Source organism: Rhincodon typus, chromosome 26 (genome assembly GCF_021869965.1).
Source record: "Rhincodon typus isolate 14 chromosome 26, sRhiTyp1.1, whole genome shotgun sequence".
NCBI lineage: Eukaryota > Metazoa > Chordata > Chondrichthyes > Orectolobiformes > Rhincodontidae > Rhincodon > Rhincodon typus.
The window spans coordinates 3,140,032-3,166,516 of NC_063357.1; the positions used below are offsets into that span (position 1 = coordinate 3,140,032).

General features: G+C 41.3%; 1 protein-coding gene and 1 long non-coding RNA gene across 2 annotated transcripts in view; one reads left to right on the forward strand and one right to left on the reverse strand.

Annotated features, from left to right (window-relative positions):
* LOC125486156 overlaps positions 1–351 on the reverse strand; it is a 6,127-nt gene extending 5,776 nt beyond the window's left edge. Inside the window, exon 1 of the long non-coding RNA XR_007264842.1 lies at positions 272–351. This is a non-coding gene — a long non-coding RNA (uncharacterized LOC125486156). The remainder of the gene's footprint in view (positions 1–271) is intronic.
* Positions 352–466: 115 nt separating this feature from the next.
* The window catches only part of bcas3 (BCAS3 microtubule associated cell migration factor), a 1,061,909-nt gene continuing 1,035,890 nt past the window's right edge, over positions 467–26,485 (forward strand). Inside the window, exons 1-4 of the mRNA XM_048612335.1 lie at positions 467–547; positions 10,954–11,043; positions 18,763–18,817; positions 21,688–21,763. Coding sequence (XP_048468292.1) covers positions 10,973–11,043; positions 18,763–18,817; positions 21,688–21,763 — 202 coding nt within the window. The 5' untranslated portion in view covers positions 467–547; positions 10,954–10,972. The remainder of the gene's footprint in view (positions 548–10,953; positions 11,044–18,762; positions 18,818–21,687; positions 21,764–26,485) is intronic.

Consider the following 26,485-nt stretch of genomic DNA (forward strand, 5'->3'; position numbering starts at 1 on the left):
TGATCCCGGTTTTTCCCCTCTCTCTCTGATCCCGGTTTTTCCCCTCTCTCTCTGATCCCGGTTTTTCCTCTCTGATTTTCTCGGCATAGTTCGGGCCCAAGCCTCGCGTGAGCTCCATGTAAACAAACAAATCGTCATCTCGCGACTAACGGTCGTCCGGCCGCGCGCACCTCCCGCATGTAAATTGACAACCAGCCATCATTGCCTGTCGGAGTCGATCTCACACCACACTAAATAGTGGTCCCTGACAAAAAGTGACTCAAATTCAAACCTTCACACAGATAAAGCCGGCATCATTTCCCCTTTAAAATTTAGGCCCGGTTTCAGGACGGAGGTGAACGGATGTCCCGCCCAGCATCATTGTTTATTGGTTGAAATGAATGAGTGACACCTCTTTTGGGGCGGGGAATATGGCTAATACCATACACTATTGGCTGCTCATATGCCTGTCATTTGAGCCCCGTCCCCTGCCGCTTCCCCCTCTCTCCCCTCTTCAGTTGTCAGCGTTTGGCTACGGGGTGGAGATCGACAGCCAGAAAGCCATCGGGTTTGTGTCAGATTTTAATATCCATTAATATTTTAGAATTGTAGGTTCTCTAGGGAAACTTATAGAAAGTGAAGATTCTCGCAGCCGGGCTTTATGTTTGTGGGGATCCCAGTGATGGTGTGGGCACTGGAAGCTCAGAATGGACCTGGGATCTTCCACCTGTTTACCTGAGAAAAAGTCGCTGCTACGTTATAAATCATTTTTAAACAAAATCATCTAGCATCTTCCTGTTTCTCCATATTAAAGAAAAGCAAAATTTACGTTCCTACAATCGTCTTGCACCAAGATCTCCCGAAGCATTTTGCAGCCAATTTTATTTTCAAGTTGTCATGTAAGAAACGTGGCAGCCTGTTTGCATACGGCGAAACCCCGCAGGCAGTGACATGTCAGTGATATTTTAGGGTTTAGTTGAGTGATAAGTAGTTGCTCCAGACATTGTGAGGAGCACCCTCTGCTTTTTTTTTTGAAATAGTGCCCGTGGGATCTTTCCCATTCACCATAGATGGCTGGTGCCTCTTGATTTAATTTCTCATCCAAAAAGCACTCCAGGACTCCCTCAGTACTATACTGAACTGGACCTTCGATCTTGTGATTGTGATTCAAGACCAGAGCGTTCTGCTGGACAAGAATACTGTTATGACTGACAAGTTGGTGGTGATGCTTTCCTTGATTGTCTCTGCCCCTTCTGTTGGGCCGTCCTGTATTTGTCTGCAATTTGTTTAATGGCAATTATTGTGGATTATATATGGATGATATTCTTCTTTTCTACCTTGGATTATTGTAATCTGTAGTAATAGTGAGTGGATTGTGAAGTAGAGCACTACAATGGATAACTGGTTACAAATTATTGCAAGCTAATTTTCTTCTGACATAAAAAGTATGTATTACAAGGTTAAAATCTATTCAAATGTAGAAAACAAAGATATCTAATGATGTTACAACCACTAACCAGCTTGGTGTGGTTGAAATTAGTCGGAGATATTTTGTAATTCCATCAAGTAAGTTCTGTCACCAGACCATGTGAAATTTACTCAGTTGTGGCCTCTGACCAAATCATGTAGAATAACTGAGCAAAGCAACAAGCCAAAGACAAAATGACAAAAAAGAAGCATCTTGGCACTTGTAGAATCTAGGCAAAAAGTTAATGATACAATCTTGTTTAATTCTGACATGCACTTCTTAATAGATTACTATCAATATTAAATAAAAACCAAAAGAACTGCGGATGCTGAAAATTAGAAACAAACACAGAAATTACTGGAAAAGCTCAGCAGGTCTGGCAGCATCTGTGAAGAGAAATTAAAGTTAATGTTTCAGGTTCGGTGACGCGAAACATTCTAAGGAAGGGTCACCGGACCTGAAAGGTTAACTCTGATTTCTCTTCAGAGATGCTGACAGATCTGCTGGGCTTGACCTATCAATAGTGCCAATAGCATGGGAACTAATATGTTTCATAAAGAAGTTGATTCTTTTTGTTTGTTTTGTTATTATAGCTATAGATATTAAAATTGGAAGTGAGGTAGGGCGTGAAAAAAACACTGACGGGTAAGATTGGGGGAAATGTTTTATAAATATATCAAGAGGAAGAGGATAACTAGGTAAAGAGTAGGACCCATTAGACGTCCATCTGCGTGTGGAGTTGGAAGACATTGGTAGGTATTAAATGGGTACTACCATTTGTCATCACTTTGGAGAAGGAGGATGTAGGGACAAAATTCAGGAAGAGGGTTTGTCAGGTTCTTGAGCAGTTTGCCATAGAGAGCGCTGAGGTATTGGAGGTTTTAGTTGGCTTAAAAGTGGATAAATTCCCAGGCCCAGATGAGTTGTATCCCAGGCTGCTGTGAGATGAAACTACAGCAGCTGTGATTCAAATTTTTAATTCTTCTCTGGCCACAAGGGAGGTGGTAGAGGACTGGAGGACAGCTGACCTGGTTCCACTTTTCAAGAAGCATAGTAAAAATAAATCAGGGAATTACAGATCAGTATGTCTTGGATCAGTGGTAAGAAACTTCTGGAGGAAATTCTGAAGGAAAGAATGACTCTCGACTTGGAAAGGAAAGATTTGATCTCAGATCATCAGTATGGCTTCATCAACGAGAGGTCATGCTGAACAAATTTGATTGAATTTTTCAAGGCTGTGATCATGTGTGTAGTTGAGGGTAGTATAATTGATGTAGTTTACAAGGATTTCAGCAAAGCCTTTGACAAGTCCCACATGGAAGACTGATAAAGAGGGCTAAAGTATGTGGAATCCAGGGTAACATGATAAGTTGGATCCAGAATTGCCTTAGTGGTAGGAGACAGAAGGTGATAATGGAATGCTATTTGTGTCACTGGAGATTGATGTCCAGTGGCATACCATAAGGATCAGTGCTGGGTCCCTTATTGTTCATGATAAACTAATTAAAAATCTGTAAATCTCAGCAACCAATATACTGAATGACTATGCTTCAACAGCCCTCTCTGGGGAAGAACTCCCTGGATTCACTACCCTCTGAGAGAAAAAAATCCTCCTGTATTTTATATGGGGGACCTCTTACTCTGGGATTAGGTCCTCTGGACCTGGGCTCTACCACAAGGAGAAGCAGACTCTGCATCTATCCTGTCAAGCCACCTAAGAATCTCATATGTTTCAATGAGATCTTCTCTCATTCTTCTAAACTCCAATGAGTGCAAGCCCAACTTACCACAACTGTCATAAGAAAATTTCTTCATATGTGGGATTAATTTAGTGAACTGCCTCCAATGCCAGCATACCTTTCCAGTATAGAAGGGGACCAAAACTGATTTTTATTCATTTACAGGATGTGGGTGTCACTGATTAGGCCAGCATTTATTGCCCATCCCTAATTGCCCAGAAGGCAGTTAAGAGTTAACCACATTGTTGTGGGTCTGGAGTCACATGTAGGCCAGATCAGGTATGGATAGCAGTTTCCTTCCCTAAAAGGCATTAGTATTCCAGGTGTGGTCTAACTAATGCCTTTGTAGTTTTAGTAAGACCTCCTATTTTTATATTCCATTCCCTTTAAAATAAAATATCAGAAGTTACGTGACACCAGGTTACAGTCCAACAGGCTTATTTGAAATCACAAACTTTCAGAGGTGATCAAAAGTGTCAGATGGTGTGAGTAAAGTGTCACTTGCTGAATAGCAAGTGAAGGGATGACCTGTGATCCAATTAATTGAGGCAGAGAGATAATTACAAAAAAAAAAGTGCTGGTGACAAACCAAGTGGTTGGAATAACATGATGGGTATAAGAGTCACATGCCAAGAGGCTAACCACAGTAACTTGTTATTCACTTGCAGAGACTTGTTATTTGGCCCGTCGACACTCCATTTACATCATTTGTATGATTTTTTGATTTCTCTGCCTTTAAATTCTGTGCCTGTGTGCTTTTCTTCACTTCACCTGACAAAGGAGCAGCGCTCCAAAAGCTTGTGATTTCAAATAAACCTGTTGGACTACAACCTGACCTTGTCCACCCCCATCCAGCACTGGCACCTCCACATGATAAAATAAAATGCAACAAGCAATTTGCCTTCCCCATTATAAGCTGAACTTGCATGCTAGCTTTCTGTGATTTGTGTACAAGGATCCCCAAATCCCTCTGTTCTGCAGTTTTCTGTTGTCTTTCTTCATTTAAATAGTATTCAGCTCTTCTATTTTTCCTGCCAAAGTGCTTAATCTCACATTTTCCCACGTTATATTCAATTTTCCACGTAACATGTCTGTATCCCTCTTGTAGACTCCTTGTGTCATCGTTACGACATCCTATCTATTTTTGTGTCACCTGCAAACTTGGTATTAGTACATTCTTTTCTGTTGTCCAAGTCATTAAAATATATCTAATAATTGTGACCCAAGCACTGATCCTATGGCACTTCACCAGTTACAGGTTATCATCTGAAAAATGTTCTCTTTATCCCAAATTTCTGTCTTCTATTAGTTAGCCATTCCTGTATCCATGCTTATATTCTACCCCAACATAGGACCTTATCTTAATAATTAGCCTTATGTACCTTATGTACCAGAACATTATCAAACACGTTTTGGAAATCCAAATATATTACATCTACTGATTTCCCTTTATCTATCCTGCTTGTTACTTCCTTAAAGAACTGTAATAAATTGTCAGGCACGATTATTCCTTCATGAAACCATAGAATCATAGAATCCCTATCGTGTGGAAGCAGGCCATTTAGCCCATCGAGTCCACACCGACCCACCTCCTGCCCTGTTCTTGTAATCCTGCATTTCCCATGACTACTTCAACTAGCCTGCACATCTTGGACTAAGAAGCTGACTCTGCTTGATTATATTATGTATTTCTATATGCTTTGCTATTGTATCCTTTATAATAGACTGACTTTTTCCAAACACCAGATGTTAAACTAACTGGGCTGTAGTTACCTGTTTTTTGTCTCTCTCCCTGTTTGAACAAAGGTGTTACATTGCCAGTGTTCCAGTCCTCTACAACTTTTTGCAGAATTTAAGGATTTTTGGAAGATTAATAACAGTACATCCACTATCCCTGGTTCCTTCCTTTAAGCCCATCAAGTCCTGGGGGCTAATTGGCCTTTAGCCTAATTTCTTACCCAAGTTTTTTTTTCTGGAGTGATTGCTATTATGTTTATTTCCTCCGCCCTCCAGCCCCCACCCCACTTCCTTTAGTTTGTTGTATTTTTGGAATGGTCTTATTGTTCTCTATCATGAAGATTATTGCAAAATATTTATTCAATTCCTCTGCCATTTCCTGACTCTCCATTGTTATTTCCTCAGCTCTTTCTCTAAAAGGTCAGTGTTCACTGTGGCTTCTCTCTTTCTTTTAATCTATTTTTGAAGCTCTTACTGTCTGTTTTTGTTTTATTTGCTAGTTTGCAAAAAAAGTTTGTTTTCTCTCTTTTTTAGTCATCTTTTATTGGCTTTTAAGACTTTCCCTATCCCCTTGATTTACCACTAATCTCTACCACATTATATATTTTTCAATTTGATACTATCGTTGACTTCCCAGGTTGACCATGGTCGATTTAACTCTTTCCTAGAATCTTTTTTCCTCATTGAGATGTCTTTGTCTTTGCTGTGAGTGATGAACTATTTTCTTAAACATCTGCCATTGTTTCCCAACCGTCCTTTATGTTAAATTCTTCGCCCAGTGCACTCCAACAAACTCAGTTATCATTCCTATGTAATGACCCCTATTTAAGTTTAGCACAGTTATTTTGGACTCAAGTTTCTCACTCTCAAACTGAATGCTATAATCTGTCATGTTATGATTTTCACTTACACTAGGCATGATTCTAACTAGTGGAAGATTTTGTTCATAATTTCTCTTGACTTTCAGATTTGTGAAGGCTGATCAAAGCCAGACTGCCTTGATGTATTTCTCACCTTACTTCTGAAATTCAGTATTTTTAGTTAAGTTTGGACTAAGGCTGTAATGAAATTTGCAGCAGAGTGTCCCTGATAGACCACATACTGAACACTGGTGGGCAGGTTATTACTGAGATTAGTAGAGGTAGTTCTTCTATAATGCGATAGTTGCGTTCTTGTGTGATGTTGTGCTATAGAAAATCGCACTATAGAAAATTGCATTATAGGGAGATTGCTATAGAAAACTGCTATATCTGTACAGCAACAAGTTCATGTTATCCAAACAGCATCCACTATTCATCAATCGCATTACAGTCAGGTTGTGTTAACGAAACATGCGTTAAAGCAGAACCATGTGTACAGAATATTTTTTCCTTTTTTTATATATCTACACCTTTTGTCACTTCGTGGACGATTGAAAGTAGACTGATAGAGACATAAAAATACTGAAAGAACTGAAGATGCTGTAAATCAGGAACAAAAATAGAAGTTGCTGGACAAGCTCAGCAGTTCTGGCAGCATCTGTGAAGAAAAACCAGAGTTAATGTTTCGGGTCCAGTGATACTTCCTCAGAACTAATGGAGACATAAGTAGTCAGATTGAACTTGTATTGTTTTTGTGGACAGAAGACATCTGGGCAAATATTTCCAGTGTTGAGTAAAATTACAGTGTTGTATCTATACTGGGATAGTTTCGCTAAGAATATAACTAGTTCTGGGACACAAGTCATTAGTACTTTAGCTGGGATGTTGTCAGGGTCAATAGCTTTTGCTCTATCATGCATTTTCAATTCTCATCTTTTTGTTTAAACCCTTCCACAGCTGCTCTCCTCCCTAGCAGTATTCCTCTTAAGGTGAACATCTGTGATGCCACTCCAAGATTCTATGCTGATTGGCTTGATTGATGTCAACACTTTGCCTTTCATGTTGAGAGGTTGCTACTGTAGAAGGACCTTAGAGGTCCACTTGTCTAAAAAAAAATTAGAGGGAGTATTGCTCCCTATCAATGCTCCCTGCCTGAATCCCTGAGCAGCCTTTCACTCTGACTGTGGCCTCTTTTGCATTTCTACTTCCTTTTGCCCTATCTTTGTCCTTGTCTTTCGGTGTGTGGAAACCCCTCTTGGAACAGTCATGTTATTCCACCAACCTTTGTAGAATCCGTCTCTTTTGTGGACCTCTGATCAACTTCAGCTTTTCTTCTTTTTGGCTTCAGCCTCTATGATGCGTCTTGGGGATGTTTTTCTACATTAAATTCACCATTTAAATGCCTGCTGATTGTGATTGTTTGTTGGTGTGCAATTGGTGAAATGAACCTCAAATTTGTTCAGTAGACAGATTAAAAATCTGAAGTTGAGATTGAAAAGATTGTGAAATTGATTCACAGGTTGTTTATATTCATATAAAAACCGAAAGAACTGCGGATGCTGTAAATCAGGAACAAAAACAAAGTTGCTGGAAAAGCTCAGCAGGTCTGGCAGCATCTGTGAAGGAAAAAAACAAGGTTAATGTTTCGGGTCCATTGACCCTTCCTCAGAACTCAGAACTTTATATTCATATGTTGTCTTATTTCACACATTTGAATGATTTGACATACTGGATTCAATATGATGTTTTATTTGTAGGCCTTGAAGAGAATCTCTTCTATTTGAAATATATTTCACAATGATTTGCACTCTAATCGTAAACTTGAACAGATTTAGGAAGAATCTATAATGCAATATGTTCATTTTTAGTGAGCAAGCCCTGTTTTTCTGTTTGAGGACTTTGATCCTACTGAAAATTAAACCTGATGCGAACTCAGTGTTGAAAGACAAGTTACTTAATCCATTAGACCAGAGAGTCCTGTTCAAAGTGATGCTTAAATTGTGAAGGTTTGGAGTTTAAGGCCACATACTGCCTTTCACAACTTCTGAATGCCTGCGAGGAAGGCATCATGCTTGTGTCTTCCTTTGTGAATACTTGAAGCAAGTAGTCGTTCAGAATGTTTACTATCTTGTACTTATCCTCTCTTTCCAGCCCATTAGACTGACAACCCTGGTGTGGCATTGAAAGAGTACTACATTATCAGATGTGCTGACCTTTTTTGGATGCGATGTTAAATTAAGGCCCCATCTGCCATTTCAGGTGGATGAACAAGATCCTAGTGCACTATCTGAAGGATAGCATGGGAGCTTGCCCTTGTGTTTGTTGGCCACTGCACTGTACCAGTGAAGCTCAGCGTAAACTTCAGGAGCAGGACCTCATCTTTTACTTTGGCTCTTACATTCTTCTGGTCTCAACAGTAACTTCCTGATTTCAGGGACTAATCTTGTTGCCCATTTCTAGATTCACTGGATTGATTCCAGAGATAAGGGGTTTGTCTTATAAAGAGAGATTGCTTAAATCTTGTTCCATTTTAAACTTAGTTCTGATAGAAGACTAAAGGCTTGAATTGTTACTTGTGTTTCTCTTCATCAATGTTGCCACAACCTGCTCAGTACCTCCAGCATTTTCTGTTCTTTTCAGATTTCCAGCATCCACAGTATTCTGCTTTTTCTCTCCTATCAATTTGGTTGAGTTTTTGCTTCATTTCTTTGAAATTAGGTGCTTTAAGTGTTGTACGACTGATTTGTTTGTCTTCTTCTAATCTTAAACCCAGATGATAACTGAATTTAATAATTCTGTTTTTGCTGCCTGCCCCCCAGAATTGCCACAACTGCAATGTTGGTACAGTATCTGGGCCATTAGTAAGTACCAGATCAAGTTGAGCTCTCTTTCTCTCCCAAATGACTTCCATTACCAGTGAGATCCTTCTTGTATGCCGGTCTGTCTGTACCACTGTATGCTGCCCTTGAAGCAGCTGCAGGGCGGATGAGACTGTCACACATCTCCTTCTAGAATGTGTCTTTGCAAAGGAAGTCTGGAGAAAGACACAGTAGTTTTTGTTGAGGTTCGTCCCAAGCAGCTCCAGTCCGTTTCCCGGGATGCACACTGAGACTAACATTGAATGCGCGTTGATTACCATCAACTTGGTAAAAGCCGCATTTTGCCCTGCCCAAAACTTATTGGTCTTCCTGAACAAGGAGTTGACCCTGACTGAATGTTGCAGACTGGCACATTCCAAGGTCCAGGACTATGTGCTGGGGTCTCAGTACAGCTTGGGGCAACTGCCGTTAAGGCAGTGTGGGGAAAGACCAGGCTGAGGTCTCTCTTTCAAAGTTAAATGGTGGTCTTTTCAGTTATTGGATTTTCCCAGTATCTAAACTATATGTAAATATAATCCTGCACAAGGAAAAAATGCCTTGGGTTTGTTTGTTGGATAGAGTCAAACTCCAATGTTAGTTTGTTTTCTTCATGTGCTACTGTTTGGAACTGAACTCCTTTAGTGATGATGTATGTTATATATATATAAAATATATGTATAACTTAATGAGTAATGTGTATTTTTGAAATGAAAATATCATTAAGCAGTCAGGCATTGCATTTACCAGCTCTGGCTCTCAAGCATTTAGGTTTTCCAATTTTGCTTTTACCTTCTCTGTGCTAATTCTTTTGGGTGGGAGGAGTTGTGGTGAATTAAGAGACCATGAACTAAGAATTTGCAAGAGTTGTGCAAAGAGAGAGAGAGAGCAGACCGCCCGTAAAATATTGAGAGTGGGAGAGAAGCAGGTACAGGAAGGGAGACACTTTAAAAATGTTTTTGACTGAGATTACCTCAATAAGAAGGAAAAAAAACTTACTTAAGTTGGCACAATTTCTTGTTGTATAAGAACACTTCCTATGTGTCTCAATTTATCACTTCGAATTTCTTACACCTCCAGTAATCAATTTTCAATCACCACTGCAGTATTTAAACCTGGTATTGTGCAACTGAAATACTTTCTACATTTGACTCAAATTTGGAAAAGCTGTTGGGTTGTCCTGCAGTAGTCCATTGTTGCAATTCACAGACATTGATTTTGATGTTACTCCACACTGAATGGGACTAGTGAGATGAAGTTCTGTGGCAACACACGACCCCAAGGTATTGCTTCTATTATTCTGCTTATGTTGTAGAGTGCCTTATCAATGTGAAACAATTTTAGGAGTCACATTTCTCTTCTCCCCAGTAATGTTTGTTTTTTGTTGTCAGATGACTCAGAAAGTTGATACTGTCACAAAAGCAAGTGCATCATGTTAAATTATACAGGATGGTATTCACTTTCAAATAATTTTTAACAATAAATTTCAGTGCAACATCTGATGCTCTTGCTCTCTTATGAATTTCTTGACTAATGGCATACTATATAAATCCTGGTTAATGCAGACTTATTCCTATTCATTATTTATGTAAGCTTCGTTGAAACAAATATTGATTGTGTTTGTGTAGAATAATTTCCTAATCTAGACAATGTAGTAAAATTATTTATTTCTGAGTATTAGTAACTGGATGCTGGATAATTGTGATATTGTTGATCTGACTTGAATGGTTCCTGTGGTATTTGGGTTTGAGTAGTCAATTAATAGTCTGACACTCTGAGACTGTAGGATCAGTAGGATACAGTCAGAAAAATGAAATTGTCTAGTCTGAGCATTTGGGATGCTGCAAAAAAGAGAATACCTGTTCAAATTAAAAAGCAATATCCAGGTCCAGAAAATCCTGGATACTGCAAGGAAGAAAGTAATTTTTTTTAATAATGAAGCTATCTTCCATGATGGAAATTATTGAGATTAAAAGCCCCCTACACGAGGCTGTGTGAGAACTAGTTGAGTTAGGGAAGAGTTCCTCTGCTGTACTCTTTAAAGGTTACTTAGTAATGATACTGGGTCCTTAATATGAGAAGCACACCATTTCCTGGTGCTAAACTCTTTTCCTTGATAACCGTAGTATTTACAAAAAAAAAGAAAATGTAGAATCCCTGACTATTTACCTAGATGCTTTCTGTTGGTGTTCAATTCACCACAGTAGTGATTATAGTTGAGAAGTATTTCCTTGACATTGAAGAACTTTGGGAAGTCCTGAGTTTATGAAAAGATACTGTTATATTCTTTCATGACAATTTTCTTTTCAATTTAGGTTGGAGAATTGAGCAGCTATGGCTACAGACTCTCCCCGCCGTCCCAGCAGATGTACAGGTGGAATAATGGTCCGACATCAGGCAGTCACGTAAGGAACATGCTTATTTTAATTGTTTAATACTGAAAACACTTGCTCCCTCTTAAATGAAATAGTAGTTATATAATCATAGAATTGTGATGTGCCTTTATTCCAAAGTCCTGAAAATGTTTTGTTTTCCTTCAGACAAATATCTAATTCCCGTTTAAAAGCCAGAATAGAATCTCCATTTACTTCTTTCACAGACAGTGCATTCTAGATTCCTAACCACTCACTTGGTAAAATGCCTTTCCATGTCATCTCAGATTCTTTTATCAATCACCTTAAATCAGTGTCCTGTAATTGTCCATCTCTCGTCAATGGAGAAAAAATGTCTCCCACTCTACGCTGTTCAGAAACCTTGCAATTTTGAATCAAATTTCCTCTCAGCTTCTCTTAAGAAGAATAATCCTAGCTTCACCAATCCATTCAAATAAATGAAATCTTTAATTTCTGGAATATTCTTATAAATTTTTTCAACGCCCTTGCTAAAAGCTTCACCTCTTTTCAAAAGTGATGCCCAGAATAAGGTGTATTATGATCCCAGGTGATGTTCTTACTGGACATGTCAGATCCTGGACAGAAATCTGACTTCGTAAATAATTTATTTTGACTTTAATATGATGGTGCCTCAGCATGCAATTGTGCAGATTTGGTTTTAACAACAAAACAGAAGTTTACTGTGCGAAGGAAATGAAGATAAAATAGAACAAATTAACATAAAAAAGAATAAATTATATATAACGTGTTTAAGGATTTCAAAACACAGAGTAAAAATATAATCCCATTAATTCCAAAAGCACCCTCTTAAGGTACTCATACCAGAGAGAATTTCCTTCTCTATCACCCTCACTGGGGCTTAGTTTAATTGTGGTTATAACGGCCAGTCTTGAGAATTTGGTAGACTCATCCTGGAACCTTCATATGACTGAGCTTAAACATTCCAAGTTTCAAATAAATCCTTCAGGGTTTTAACCAAACACTCTGGTCTGAAACATCTACGAAACTCCTGACATTAAGATAACCTATTTTCAGCGATTTGAAATGTCTTTTGCCCTTCTCAAGAACAATTGCTTTACATATCCAACTACAACTAAGAAGCCTGCAATCTGCCCAAACTGAAACAAAAACACCTTTTTGTCCCTCAGCTACAGCTGTTTCTTCTCAGACCAAAAGATTCCATAATCTTCCACTTGATAGCTTAATGCACTCCACTGTTTACTTGGGTTCACTCATAAACTGTCCCAAATTCCGATTTGCCTACAAAAATATCTCTTTCAGACTCTGGTTGAAAAGACATCAACATAGCTACAAAAATAAGTACAAATTAATCATTAAAGCCCATTAGACACACACAACACCCATATGTCATGGGTTCAAATTCAAAAATCCAAAGTAAAACTAAAATATATTAAGATATCTATAAATCCAAAACCTGATGTCACAAGTTTAGTACTCCATTTGAGGTCGAGCCTTTGAATGTTCATCCGAACTTCCTTGCTTTTGCATTCTATGCATATATTTATGAATCTTTCTCATCCTGCCCTTTCACCTTCAATGATTTGTAAATGTTTACCCCACATCCCTCTGCTTTTTCCATTCTAAGAATTGCTTGGTAGCAATCAACTTTAAACATTGCTAAAAGGTAATAAGAAATTGAAGGGTCTTATCTTGCACTTAACAGAACCAAGAATGTGAGAAGCAGACTTGAAAAAACAGCATGAGAAGAAGGTGTTGATTGATTGGTCCATCCTTGGCCTGAAGATGCAGCAATAACTGTCAATTTTAATTCTCAGACCAGGCAGATAGATTCTGATTGATCAGTGCCTTGTATTATTTGAGAACTCTGCCAGTGGGTTCTCAGCTACTATCTTCCAAAAATCTATGTTCCCTGGTCAATATATGCACTGGGATTCTTATAGTCCTACAAAGCCATGCAGCAACTTGGAGGGACCATGCATCCTAGTCGGATGTTGGAGGTTCGCGCAGCGGCAGATAAGAACAGAGGGAATGTATGTGAATGTATGTGATGAGATTGATTTTATTGGCAACCTTGTGAATAGGACCCTTGCCATCTGCTTGCTATGTTACCTTGATAGAGCAAGTCAAAACTATTTTGCATGACAACAGAGAGCCTAATCAATCATCACTTGCGGTACATCGCAAAAACTCATGAAAAGGCCGATTTCCATCACTTTTATCCTTGAGTGGTCTCAATCTACCTCAGATTAGTCTGAAAGGGGAAGGTGTCTCAAAAATTTGAACAACAGGTAAAAGCTGTATTACAATGCTACTATACAGTAAACCCACAAGTGGTTTTCTCCACTAACAGGATATGCTGTCAAGCCAAAAAGATGCTTTGTCAATACTCCCAACTGAGTAATGTAACATGAGTTCCAGTGTGATTCCAGGTTTGTAGGCTGAATGTCCCAATGATTGGTGGACCACATCAAACAACACGTCCTGTTGCCTATTTGCAGTGGGAGGTATGCCAATTGTGTTCAACCAGTCCGTGCTTGCAAACCTCAGCATAGCATATATGTCATTAGATGTGATTCTGCTATTGGAAACCAATTTAAGATCATCAGTTGGACTCACAGTGTGATGCATTTATGTTTGTTAGAAGCTATGGATATAAATACATAGGAACCTCTATTATCCAGGTAAAAGTCACCTTTTTCACTCAAAAAGGGCTCGTGGAGACAACTAATTGCTGTGCCCCCCCATGGCAATACCCTGACCATTCAGAATCTACCTGCCTGATCTGAGAATTAAGGTTTTTAGTTAACTGTTCTTGCTTCATCTCCAGACCAATGATGGCCTAACCAATCAGCATCCTCTCCTCATCCATGTCTTCTTTCTTAAGTTTGTTTCTTGTATCCTAATTCTGATGAGTGAAAGAAGTAAAGCTTCTTGTCTTCTTAAGTAATTTTGTATTTCCTTTCCTCATTCTTTCTATCAAAATGTATCACTTCACCCACACCCGCATTAAATTTCATCTGCCACGTATCTGTCCATTCCACCAGTCCAATGACTTCTTCTTTAGAAGAAGTTCTGAAGAAGGGCCAACGGACCCAAAATGTTAACTTGGTTTTCTCTCCACAGATGCTGCCAGACATGCTGCGTTTCTCCAACAATTTCTGTTTTTGCCAAATGATACTTTTTATTGATTGTTAAATGCCTTGTTAATGCCACAACTTGCCTCATTAATATTCAGACTTCCATCTTAACCAAACGTACTAAGCAAGGTAGACATTGGAAAATTCACCAAGGAAAGCAAGCACATGCCTGGCAGATCCATCTTGCTGCTTGCTTCAAACTATCTCCATGTTGACTGCAACCAAACTGGAGCCCAGAGAATGATGCGTGGGCAGCAGCTGCAATCATTCCTTCTCCATGGACATTGACATTTGACATCTGCCAGCCCAACATGACCATCCTAGCACTTCTACTATGCACTGACATGATGGTCTGGAAGCAGAGACTTGAATTGGGAAGTGTACCAGCATTTTGTATTAAAAGCTGCAGCAGGGATAATTTGTGTGCAGGAACAGGCACCTAGCTGACTCACTGGACCAGGCTACATCTCATGGATATTCGCTTGCTATCGTAGCATTTGCTCACTTAGCATTTACCTGCTTGCTCCTTGCATCCCTGCCCTACATTGCCATGCCGTGCTAATTTGCACAGTCACAAAAATCAGGCAGCTTGCCATGCTGCTAAGCTGTCCTCAGTCTAGGAGGGATACATCTTGTTGTAAGGTAGTATGCTACATCAACCTCACAACTTCTCCATATGCCAGCAATTTACATGGAAAACGCACTGCTTGTGCAGTAAATGGGTAACCATGAATCCAACTTTAATAAGGCGGATGTAATCCTCATTGAAGCCCATGGAGGCACCTGTCAGTCAGGGGATCCTGGCACAGTACATTAAGGGAAGACTCCCGTACTAATCTTGCAGCTCTGCCAAGGTCAGGTGTCCAGTCATGAGAGTCTCAGCTGGGGGTTCGTGCCAAGGCTCTATAGTGATAAGTCAGGGGTTAGGGCTGATGCAGTCAGGGGAATGTATAGACATAGGCAAGGGCCTGGGTACAGGTTGTTGATTGTTGATTGAGGGAGTTGGGCCATAGTCTGTCTGTTGGGTCCATCCTCAGAAGCTGAGGGGGATCAGTTGGGTCGGGAATGAAATTGCAGCTGCAGCTGTGATCCTGAGCCTTGGCAATTTATAGCCTTGGGACTGCAGCCTTCAGATTCTGGGCAAGGGTACAATACAGTTCTGAAGAGGGGCAACAGGATTTTGAAGGGGGCAATAGTGTGCAGCATGGCTGGGAAGGCTGTAATGAGGGAGGGAGGTTTGTCCATGATAACTAGCACCCTGGCTTCAAGGGAAATGATGTGAATAACCACACTAGCATGGGTACTTATTTGCCAGGATCTGGGTGGGAGGGATAGACAGGTGTGGGTGAATATGGACATGTTTGGTGGAGACTTTTGAAATGTGAATCCTGTGGGATTAATGGGATGGGTCACCAAGAAGGGAATGTGCATATTTGAGGGTAGGAGCCACTGGATGAGGAGCGCACCTTTCCATCATGCTGGAAGTTGAAAATATGCAATGGGAAGAAAATGGCTGCAATCACGCACTGAGTCGGCAGGGTTAGTGACTTCAACCTGTGAGTAAGGGGCTGTAGCATATATCGTTCACCAGGCTTTTCATAGAATCATAGAATCCCTACAGTGTGGAAACAGGCCGTTCGGCCCAACAAGTCCACACCGACCCTTGGAGCATCCCACCCAGACCCATCCTCCTATAACCCACCTAAGCTACACATCCCTGAACACTATGGGCAATTTAGCATGGCCAATCCACCTAACTTGCACATCTTTGGACTGTGGGAGGGAACCAGAGTACCTGGAGGAAACGCACACAGACACTGGGAAAATGTGCAAACTCCACACTGACAGTTGCCCGAGGGTGGAACCGAAACCAACACCAACACCACCTGTGCAAAATCCTACAAATCCGCTGGGAAGACAGATGCACCAACATCGGCATCCTTGATCAGGCCAACATCCCCAGTATTGAGGTTCAGATCACCTTTGATTGGCTGTGATTGGTTGGGCATGTTGCCTGCATCACTGACATGAGACTCCCCAATTAGGCACTCTATTCCCAGCTCCAAAACGGCAGGTGAGCCTCAGGTGGACAGAAGAAACATGTCATGGATACTCTCAAGGACTCACGGACGATGTGCTGCATTCTCACCAACACTTGGGAATCACTGGCCCAAGACTATCCAAAGTGGAGGAGGAGCATCCAGGAAGGTGTCGAGTACCTCAAAACCTGCTATTGGAAAAAACGGAAGCCAGGCGAAAATAGTGTAAGGAGCATGCTACCACACCAATGCCCCATCCACCCCTTCCCAGGATCACTTTTGCCCCAAGTGTGGCAGAATCTATGAAAGTCGCATCAGACTGCACAGCCACCCATGGACTCACTGTGGAGGAGAGTCATCCTTGTCTGCGAGGGTCTGCCAGTGATGATCTCCTGCAGTCCTCCAAGTGCCAGCAATCTAGCCCATTTTTTCTTTGCATGGAACAATAGAAAAGAATTTCTGAAAGAAGTAAGGTGGAGGTTCCTGAAGGAGTTGGCTGAACCCCGTACTGTAAGCAAATTTGTCTAAATGGTGGCGAAAACAGAGACAATTGCTTCATGGACCTGAATCTCCTAAGTGCATTATATCCAGTCAGAACCTATTGCAGACTCTGATTTCTAAATGGTTACAGCCACAAGGTGGAAGCAATACTAAGATATCAGTACAAATAATGCCTCTGGGTATTGATTTTTCTTGCATAATGGTGTAAGTGTAGCCCAGTTCCAGTCTATTTATTTCCTACAGTTCAGCCAGTCCTGAGTGATCTGATAGGAAGCTTTTCCTGCTCAGATGAAAGGTAATTTTCTGGTTGTAACAGTTTATATAAGGTTGGATATATCTTTTCCAGATTTGAACTGTTGCTTCCTTTGAAGGGGTCTATTCTTTAGCTCCATGAATATCTTTTATTCTTATCTGGAAGTCTGAAAAAGTTCAGAAACAGCTTTACTGTTATCTTTTCTCTACCATCATTTTATCTGACCTGGTTGGATGGTATGTGCAATGTGCATCGGTGTGAACAGGCAAATGCAGGAGCTCTTGGCTGGTCTGTAATATACATACCCCCTGCTCACCAACTTCATTGTTGATTAAGTTCTCTGTCAATGCTTTGAAGGGGATTGTTGGAGGGTAGTGGAGGCATACCTCTGCAAGAATCAGTGGTTTTAGTAAACAGGCATAGAGCCTCGATGCAGTCATGTCGGCTGTGTGTCTCTCTCTCTCTCTCTTTCTCTCTCTCTCTCTCTCTCTCTCTCTCTCTGTGTCTCTTGCTGCGTGCCACCCCCCACACACTCACAAATGTACACATGTGCGCGTGCATACACACACACAAACACACAAACACACACACACGGGTGCACACAGTTAAAAGGCAAAGGGAAGATAAAACTATTAAAAGAAAATACACAGTTCGGAGTCCTTTTGCTATTCTTCAGGCGTAAGTTTTTAACCTAAGACCAAGGTTGGTTAGTTACTTCTTGGATGCAGTCAGCAATAACAAATGTTGTAATTATTTTTAGACTGCTTGATCATTTGATGCTTCTTTCAATCAGTCAACCAGGCCTTTTTCTCCTTGGAAGAGAGAGCCGTCTTAGCCTGTCATCAGATCTGAATTCTCAATTCTATCTCTCTTGGTCTGTCAAAACAGCTCCTTAAAATAAAAGGAATTTCTATGTTCCATGTCTAAGGAGGTTATTGTGTCCAGGCTGCTAAATCTTGCAGATATTTCATTTCCAACATGTGAAGACTTTCGTAATGGCATAAATCAAATAGGAGATGAGGACCTTTTTATGCTTCCCATGGGGTCAGACTGACTGATTTCATTGCCCTTAGGGGAAATTATTTCTTTCAGCTCAGTCTGTCTTTGGTCAAATCCACACTGGTTCTCATGAAACTTGGCCATCTGTGTGGGTCACGTGATCCCTAAGGCCTTTTACGTCAGTATTTTGGTCCTTTCAAAAAAACTATTTCTGTCCATGAAAGTCCCAGCTATTTAATCAGCTGATGAAATTCAAAGACTAACAGTCCATATTTTGTATCATCATGACAAATGAGACGCAAAACAAAATGATAAACCCACCAGGAAAGTATTCATTTAACAAACATATACTTAACACATTACTGGCTGTAGTTTAGGGTTACCCAACCCTTTAATAAAAGCTGCAGTTTCCAAGATTTGAAAATTAGCCTTCAGAAACCTGTTAGTACGATCATGGAAGGTATCATTTTCTTTGCACATTTTAGTTTATTAGTTAAAAACCTATCGGAATTGGGGAAGAAGAGGTTTTTGATTGAAGAGTCAAGAATCATTCCATTGCTTTTCGCATGGTCTGAGGATGAGGTGCACTCTGAAGATCAACCAGCGGTGAAATTGTAGAGGTGGTATGGTGGTTGGAGGCAGAGTGTCATCTGATGAAACCTCCTGAAATATATGCCATCAGAACTGACAACCGAATTGCATAGAATTTGAATTTTCTTTCTTTAGATCCAGAAACAAAACCTTCTAATGTTCTCAGCTATGGCTGCGTGATTTTAAAACAATATTGAACTCTTTTGTGAATTGTTTGTGTTATTTACAGGGAACAATCATACATGGAGAGTGTTGTCACCTTTCTGCAAGATGTAGTTCCACAGGTATGTGATATAATTGCGTAAATTCCTTCACAAAAGGTATTCTGTCTGTGTTGTACTCCATATGCAATAGAATTCCTCAAGTAAAAACAATTGTTGTAAAACTAAAGTAAAATTAGAAAATGCTGTAAATCTTAATTAAATGAATCAGCATCTGAAATTGTTTTGAGAGAATATTGGTTAACATTTCTGCCCGGAATGCTTGAAACACTGCCGATTAAGTTGTCTTTAAGTTGTTCTGCCTGTGTGTATTCCCAATGTTTTTTTAAACTGTTCATGGGATGTGAGCATCATTGGCTAGGGCAGCACATATTGCTCATTTCTATTTGTCCTTTTTAGTAACTTACACAATTGGGATACGTCTTACAACTTTCTTCACTGTGCATTGGACTTCTGGCAGGATTGGGCATTGGAGGAACAGGTCCAAAGCTACACCCAGCTCTCCAACACACTTTTCCCAGTTCACTACGTTGAAACTACTAATGTCCTTTGAATGCCGTTCCACTCGGCATATGCCTTGCCAATCTGAATTTCACCAAATTTCAACAAATCCTCGTTCTTTAAATTTCCAAAAATCCTGTCTCTTATACTCCTTTTCTCTCAAATAGAAAACTAGCCCTCAGAAGCACTCTGCTTGATTGTTAACACAAGCAGTCCCCCTGCACTTTACAGTGTCACTGCTTTGTTCTTCCACAAAATAGTATCTGTCATGTTTCTGCCTCGGTGGAATCTTTAAGGCATGCAGGAAGTGAGGAAGGAGGGGATGGTGGCCTGGAAAGTGAAACAGGTTGTCATTGGGACTAACTCACTTCATTTTCCTACTTGCAGCTAAGTAAGCTCCAGGTGAGAAAGCCCAGGGATGATCTTCTTTTCTGCCTCTGCTTAAGACCCTGAGTGATTAATTAACTACAGCTTACGGACCTGTTCCCAATGGGCTGCAATTTTCTCAGTTCCAGGTGGGACAAATTAAGTCCCTCCATCTACACTAATTTGTGTATGATTGAGAAATGCGGGACAAGGGTACAGTTCCTGAAAAACAATCCCTGTTCTTGCTTCTAAACCGCATGGACTCCTCTTTGTGAAAACATCTTGAAAGACCCTCCCATCTTCACAACACCCACTTTATCCCTGGTTGCTTCTCCATCCTTGCAGTCCAGGAGGGTCCATTGTACCAGCAGCAGCGGAGGCTACCTATGTTAGTCCTGCAAGCTTGTGATTTTTCACAGCTTTGGGAGGTTGAGGAGGAAAGCCTTCTGGTGTCCATCTAAAAGTGTTTGATGGGCGCAAGATCTGGCAAGCCTTCTTTCTAGGAGTGAGTGCAGGCATCTCAGTGCTTTTGCAGGCAGCTCACAAGAAACTTGTCCAACACAGAAGGTTCTCCCTCTGTGTCTCAAAAAACAGCTCCCGAAGTGTGAAAACTGCCACTTGATATTTCAGTAGATTTCTGTTTGAATCTCTCCCCTGTGGCAACCAGATCAAAAAGGCCTATTTGAGCTGGGACTTTTAAAGCATACTTTACATTTTGTAAAGTACAATGTTCGTAATAGTTTTTTTTTATCATTTAGATCTGGTCCTTCACAGATTTCTCTTTCCTAAAGACCCTCAGTTTGTTTAACCTTTCCTGATGGTTATAGCCTCAGTTCTGGTATCAACAACTGAGCCTACTTTTGTTAGTTTGAAATTGTTTAACTGTTGATCTGAACTGAAATTGTTTCATTTGTTTAACTGAATAATTAAAATATTTTTCAAGCAGAAAATAACTTTGAATTAACAGTGCTGTTTATCACTGTGTGAGCGTTTAATGCATTCCAGTGGAATGCCCTTGTCTGCTAATTTAACAGGTGTGTTAAGTCATTGAAAAAGAAGACCAGAACATTTTGATGCAAGTGGCTTTGTGCATAAGTTGCAGGAAATTTAGATGTGTATTTACTAAACTAACAGCAAAATTGAGGTTGCATGAAAGATCTTTGATGAGCGTATCCATTGATCCTTTATTTAGTATTGGAGTTCCTATTTTATTTGTGTCTGTTACCCATGCAGTATTACAGCAGGAGGAATCTTGCAGTGAAAATTATATCTTTGTTACCTTTGCTTATTCCCAAGTGAAAAAAGACTCTACCAGGTACAGTGAAATCCATATAAAACATATAAGCGCATTGCTTAATTCTTGGATTGAGCTTTATTTTAAAAAAAAGTATATATTTTCTTGGCCTGCCCATTCCTAATTGCTCAGTAGACACATTGCTGTACAGTATGAAGTCATATGTAGGTTGGAACAAAAGGTGGCAGATCCTTTCCTGCAGATCATAAATGAAGTAGTTTAGATTTTTACAGTGATCCAGCAGCTTTTGTGATTTTCTTCTGGCGCCACATTTATTGGATTCTGTTGCACAAATTGCTATGGTGGGATTTGATTTTATCACCTCTGTGTAGCTATCCTGTTGCCACAACCACTATGCTACCAAGCTGCCATATTAGCTGATGTCATCAGGCTTATAATAGGGATTCTACGACACAGAATAAGCTTGAATCTTGCATTTAATGAACCATGAGGTACTCTTTCGTTAAGTGTCTGGAGGGAAATTTACTTGTTCACTTATTATAACACTGCTGTTGAAGTTGAGTCTGCTATTGCTAAGAGCGTTGTTAGATAAATACACCTTTAGATGCATTGGGACTGAAATCTATGACCATAGTATCTTTATTATTGATGATTGTAGACAAATTGATAGATTGGACTAGGTTAGATTGGGATGGCTGCTCAGCACAGACTTGTTGGAATGAAGGATCTGTTTCCATGCTGTATTACTCAATGTTAATGTATGCATAATATTTTTAGTTTTCTTTACATCAATTTCATTTTTTATTTTCAGGCATACACTGGCTCATCTCCAACGGATGAGAAGGAAAAAATAGTCTGGGTCCGTTTTGAGAAAGCTGATATTAATGGTAAATGCAACTTTTTAATTTCCATAGCTATTTTCTACCATTTACCTGATTGAAGTAATATCATTAGGGTTCCAGCAAATTGGGCTTATCCAAAGGTAGCCAAAGGTGGGCCAAAATGCAGCCCACTGAGGGGTTCTTTATGATTTACCAGCATTTTATTCAAAATATAATTGAGTGTAATGGGAAGGTCATGCAAGATTCTGCTCCTCCAGCAGAGGCCATTTTTCTCCTGTATTTGTTTCTGATAGGTGAGCCTTTCAGCTGCAAATACAGGAGAGAAACAGTATGTCATTAGAAGAGAAGTAAGCAGCATAGCGTGATGGAGGCCTGGAACCATGGTGATGAGTTTGTGGTATGTAACCCTGGACAATTACAGGGAGATCACTGGGGTAGACAGAAATGAGAGTTGGGCCAATGAGAAATAGGCTGCTGGCTGGCTGACTGGCTGTTAGGCAAGAGACTGGATGTGTGGCTGACTGGAGGAAGAGAGGGAATAACGAATGTGTGTGGGTGATAGACAAGAGGTCGTGAGTGCAGTGGTTGCAGTAACAGCATGCCCCATGACTGTTTGGAATATTAGACCAGATGTATGTTAGTACCTTCACAACCATCCTGTAAAGCTCAACAAGTCTCCTTTAATCAGTGAACTTCCAGGCCTCTGTCAGTGGGTGAGTGTGGGTGGATTGGTGAGGGAGTGAGAGTGGGTGGATTAATATGTGAGTGAGTACGGGTCGATTGGTGAGTGAGTGAGTGCAGGTAGATTGGTGAGTGAGTGAGTGTGGGCGAATTGGTGAGTGAGTGATTGCAGGTGGATTGGTGAGAAAGTGAGTGCGGGTGGACTGGTGAGAGACTGATTGCGAGTGGATTGATGAGTGAGTGAGTGCAGCTATATTGGTGAGGGAGTGAGTGTGGGTGGATTGGCATAACAGTGAGTGAGTACGGGTGAATTGTTGAAGGACTGAATGCGGGTGGATTTGTGAGAGAGTGAGTGCAGGTGGATAGGCGAGGGAGTGAGTGGGATGGATTGGTGAGAGAGTGAGTGCAGGTGGATTGGTGAGGGAGTGAGTGGGATGGATGGTGAGGGAGTGAGTGCAGGTGGATTGGTGAGGGAGTGAGTGCAGGTGGATAGGTGAGGTAGTGAGTGTGGGTGGATAGGTGAGGGAGAGAGTGCAGGTGGATAGGTGAGGGAGAGAGTGCAGGTGGATAGGTAAGTGGGGTGGATTGATGAGTGAGTGACTGCGGTTGGATTGGTGAGTGAGCGAGTGTGGTTGGATTGGTGAGTGAATGAGTGCGGGTGGATTGGTGAGTGAATGAGTGCGGGAGTATTGGTGAGGGATTGTGGGGGGATTGGTGTGTGAGTGAGTGAGTGTGGGTGGATTGATAAGGGAGTGTGGGCGGGTGCATTGTTGAAGGAGTGATTGCGGGTGGATTGGTGAATGAGTGAGTGTTTGTGGATTGGTGAGTGATTGTGGAGGGATTGATGAGTGAATGAGTGTGGGTGGATCGATGAGTGAGTGAGTGTGGGTGGATTGGTGAGGTAGTGAGTGTGCGTGGATTGGTGACTGAGTCTGGGTGTATCGGTGAGTGATTGCGGGGGATTGATGAGTGAGTGAGTGTGGGTGGATCGATGAGTGAGTGAGTGTGGGTGGATCGATGAGTGAGTGAATGAGGGTGGATTGCTAAGAGAGTGAGTGCGGGTGGATTGGTGAGTGGGGTGGATTGGTGAGTGTGGTGAATTGGTGAGAGAGTGAGTGCAGGTAGATTGGTGAGAGAGTGAGTGCAGGTAGATTGGTGAGGGAGTGAGTGCAGGTGGATTGTGAGTGAGTGAGTGCGGGTGGATTGATGAGTGAGTGAGTGCGGGTGGATTGGTGAGTGAGTGAGTGCGGGTGGATTGATGAGTGAGTGAGTGCGGGTGGATTGGTGAGAGAGTGAGTGCGGGTGGATTGGTGAGTGCGGATGAATTGGTGAGAGAGTGAGTGCGGATGAATTGGTGAGAGAGTGAGTGCGGGTGGATTGGTGAGAGAGTGCGTGCGGGTGATTGGTGAGTGAGTGAGTGCGGGTGGATTGGTGAGTGAGTGAGTGCGGTTGGATTGGTGAGTGAGTGAGTGTGGGTGGATTGGTGAGTGCGTTAGTACAGGTGGATTAGTGAGAGAGTGAGTGCGGTTGGATTGGTGCGGGAGTGAGTGTGGGTGGATTGGTGAGTTAGGGAGTCTGGGTGGATTGGTGAGGGATTGTGGGGGCGATTGTCGAATGAGTGAGTGTGTGTAGTTTGGTGAGTGATTGTGGTGTGAATTGGTGAGGGAGTGAGTGTGGGTGGATTGGTGAGGGAGTGAGTGCGGGTGAATTGGTGAGTGAGTGAGTCTGGGTTGATTGGTGAGTGAGTGAGTCTGGGTGAAATGGTGAGTGCAGGTGGATTGGTGAGTGCATGTGCGGATGGATTGGTGAGTGAGTGTGTGTGGGCAGAGTGGTTAGCAAGTGAGTGAAAGTGTGGATGAATTGATGAGTGAGTGAGAGAATGTGGGTGGAGTGATGAGTGTGAGTATATCTGAAATGGTATGGGAGTGTGAGAGTGCAAATGAATTGCTGAGTGAGCAAATGAATGCGTGTGGATGCTTGAATGAACAAATGAATAAATCTGGGCATGTTGGTGAGGGTGGGGTGGGAAGATGAAGGTGGGTGGGTGGTTGTATATGTGGGTGTTTGGGTGCATTTGGGTGGATCAGTGAGTGTGTTTAAGTTGTTCATACATCCATGCTTATTTTCCCCTTCCCTTGCCAAAATTCTCTTCACAAAGCAGACTGCTGGAGGACAAAAACCCAGGCTAAAATGCAACATGCTTCCAACCTCCAACTTTGATGTGAATTCTGCCAAGACCAGCTCCTTTGTGCCCCAGCAGAATGATTGAAAGTCATTGTTAGTTAAATCCCATTTCTTAGGTTCGCCATAGCCCTGGCCCCTTCCATGATAATCAGGACTCGGGGCCTAATCTTGTGCTCTCTCTCGCTCAGCTTCTTAACTGGAAGGGTTAACAAAAGAGGTATTACTAGTTAGATCCGCTGCTGTGTGCTTTTTATTGGCCATGTTTATCAATTACTCATTCAAATGATAAATTTATTGTTTTGAAATTTTTATTTATAATTCATGTTTAACACTGTGGTAAACCTTAACTCTGAAAATTGTTCACTGCCTCCCCGATTGAGAGAAAAATGTGTTGCTTCACGTAAAAAAACTTGTCAACCCTGCTATAAACCATTGTATGTGTGTGTACAACATCCTGATTGTTGCTGTTTGTTTCAATAGGATTTTAGTGAAGCATAATGAAAGGTGAATGGTTCACCCCAGCGCTATTTGAATAAGGAAACTTTTTCAATGATACTGTTGCGGTATAGTTTTAATTGTAGAACACAGATCTGTGCTTGGTGGTGGTAATGAAGCAATCAGCCCAAACATTGGAGGTGTAACACTTGACTAGTGTGTCCATTAACTTGACTATTCAGCACTGCAACTCTTGAGGTTTTTTGCTGTCATAGAGTCATACAGCACAGAAACTGACCCTTCGGTACAATTTGTCTATGCCGACCAGGTTTCCCAAACCGAACTAGTCCCATTTGTCTGTGTTTGGCCTATATCCCTCTAAAATTTTACAACTCATGTACCTGTCCAAATGTCTTTTAAATGTTGTAACTGTACCTGCATCTACCACTTTCTCTGGCAGTTCATTCCACATATAAACCACCCGCTGTGTGAAAAAGTTGCTCCTCAGGTCCCTTTTAAATCTTTCTCCTCTCACTTTAAAAATATGCTCCCTAGTTTTGAACTCCCCCACCCTAGAGAAAAGACATTTGCTACTCACCTTATCTATGCCCCTCTTGATTTTATAAACCTCTATAACGTCACCCCTTAACCTCCTATGCCCTGGTGAAAAAAGTCCCAGCCTATCCAGCCTCTCCTTATTACTCAAACCCTCCAGTCAAGACAACATCCTGTTAAATGTTTTCTGAACCCTCTCCAGTTTAATAATATCCTTTCTATAGCCGGGTGACCAGAACTGTACACAGTACTGCAAAAGTGGCCTCACCAATGTCCTGTACAACCTCAATGTGACGTCCCAACTTCTATACTCAATGGTTCGAGCGCTGAAGTGTGTTGATGCTTTCTTAACCACCCGATTTGTAAGGTGGTGTGACAACAATTCTATTGAGCTGAATAGAACCAAAACAATTAAATTAGCTATAGACTTTAGAAAAGGGCTAGTTAATGATCATAAAGATCCACAATGTGGACATAAAAATATTTAATAACTAAAATATGCCACTTAGTTTTGAACTCCTTCACTTACTATGGGTTCTGTACGACGGGGGTGCTAAGACAACAAAGCTGGAGTGCCATCTTGGGATCAAGAATTAATATTTATGAGACAACAAGGTGCAGAGCTGGATGAACACAGCAGGCCAAGCAGCATCATAGGAGCAGAAAGGCTGACGTTTCGGGCCTAGACCCTTCATCAGAAATGGGGGAGGGGAAGGGGGTTCTGAAATAAATAGGGAGAGAGTGGGAGGCGGATAGAAGATTGATGGTGGAGAGGAAACAAACAGGTCGAAGAGGCGGGGATGGAGCCAGTAAAGGTGAGTGTAGGTGGGGAGTTAGGGAGGGGATAGGTCAGTCCAGGGAGGACGGACAGGTCAAGGGGGCGGGATGAGGTTAGTAGGTAGGAGATGGGGG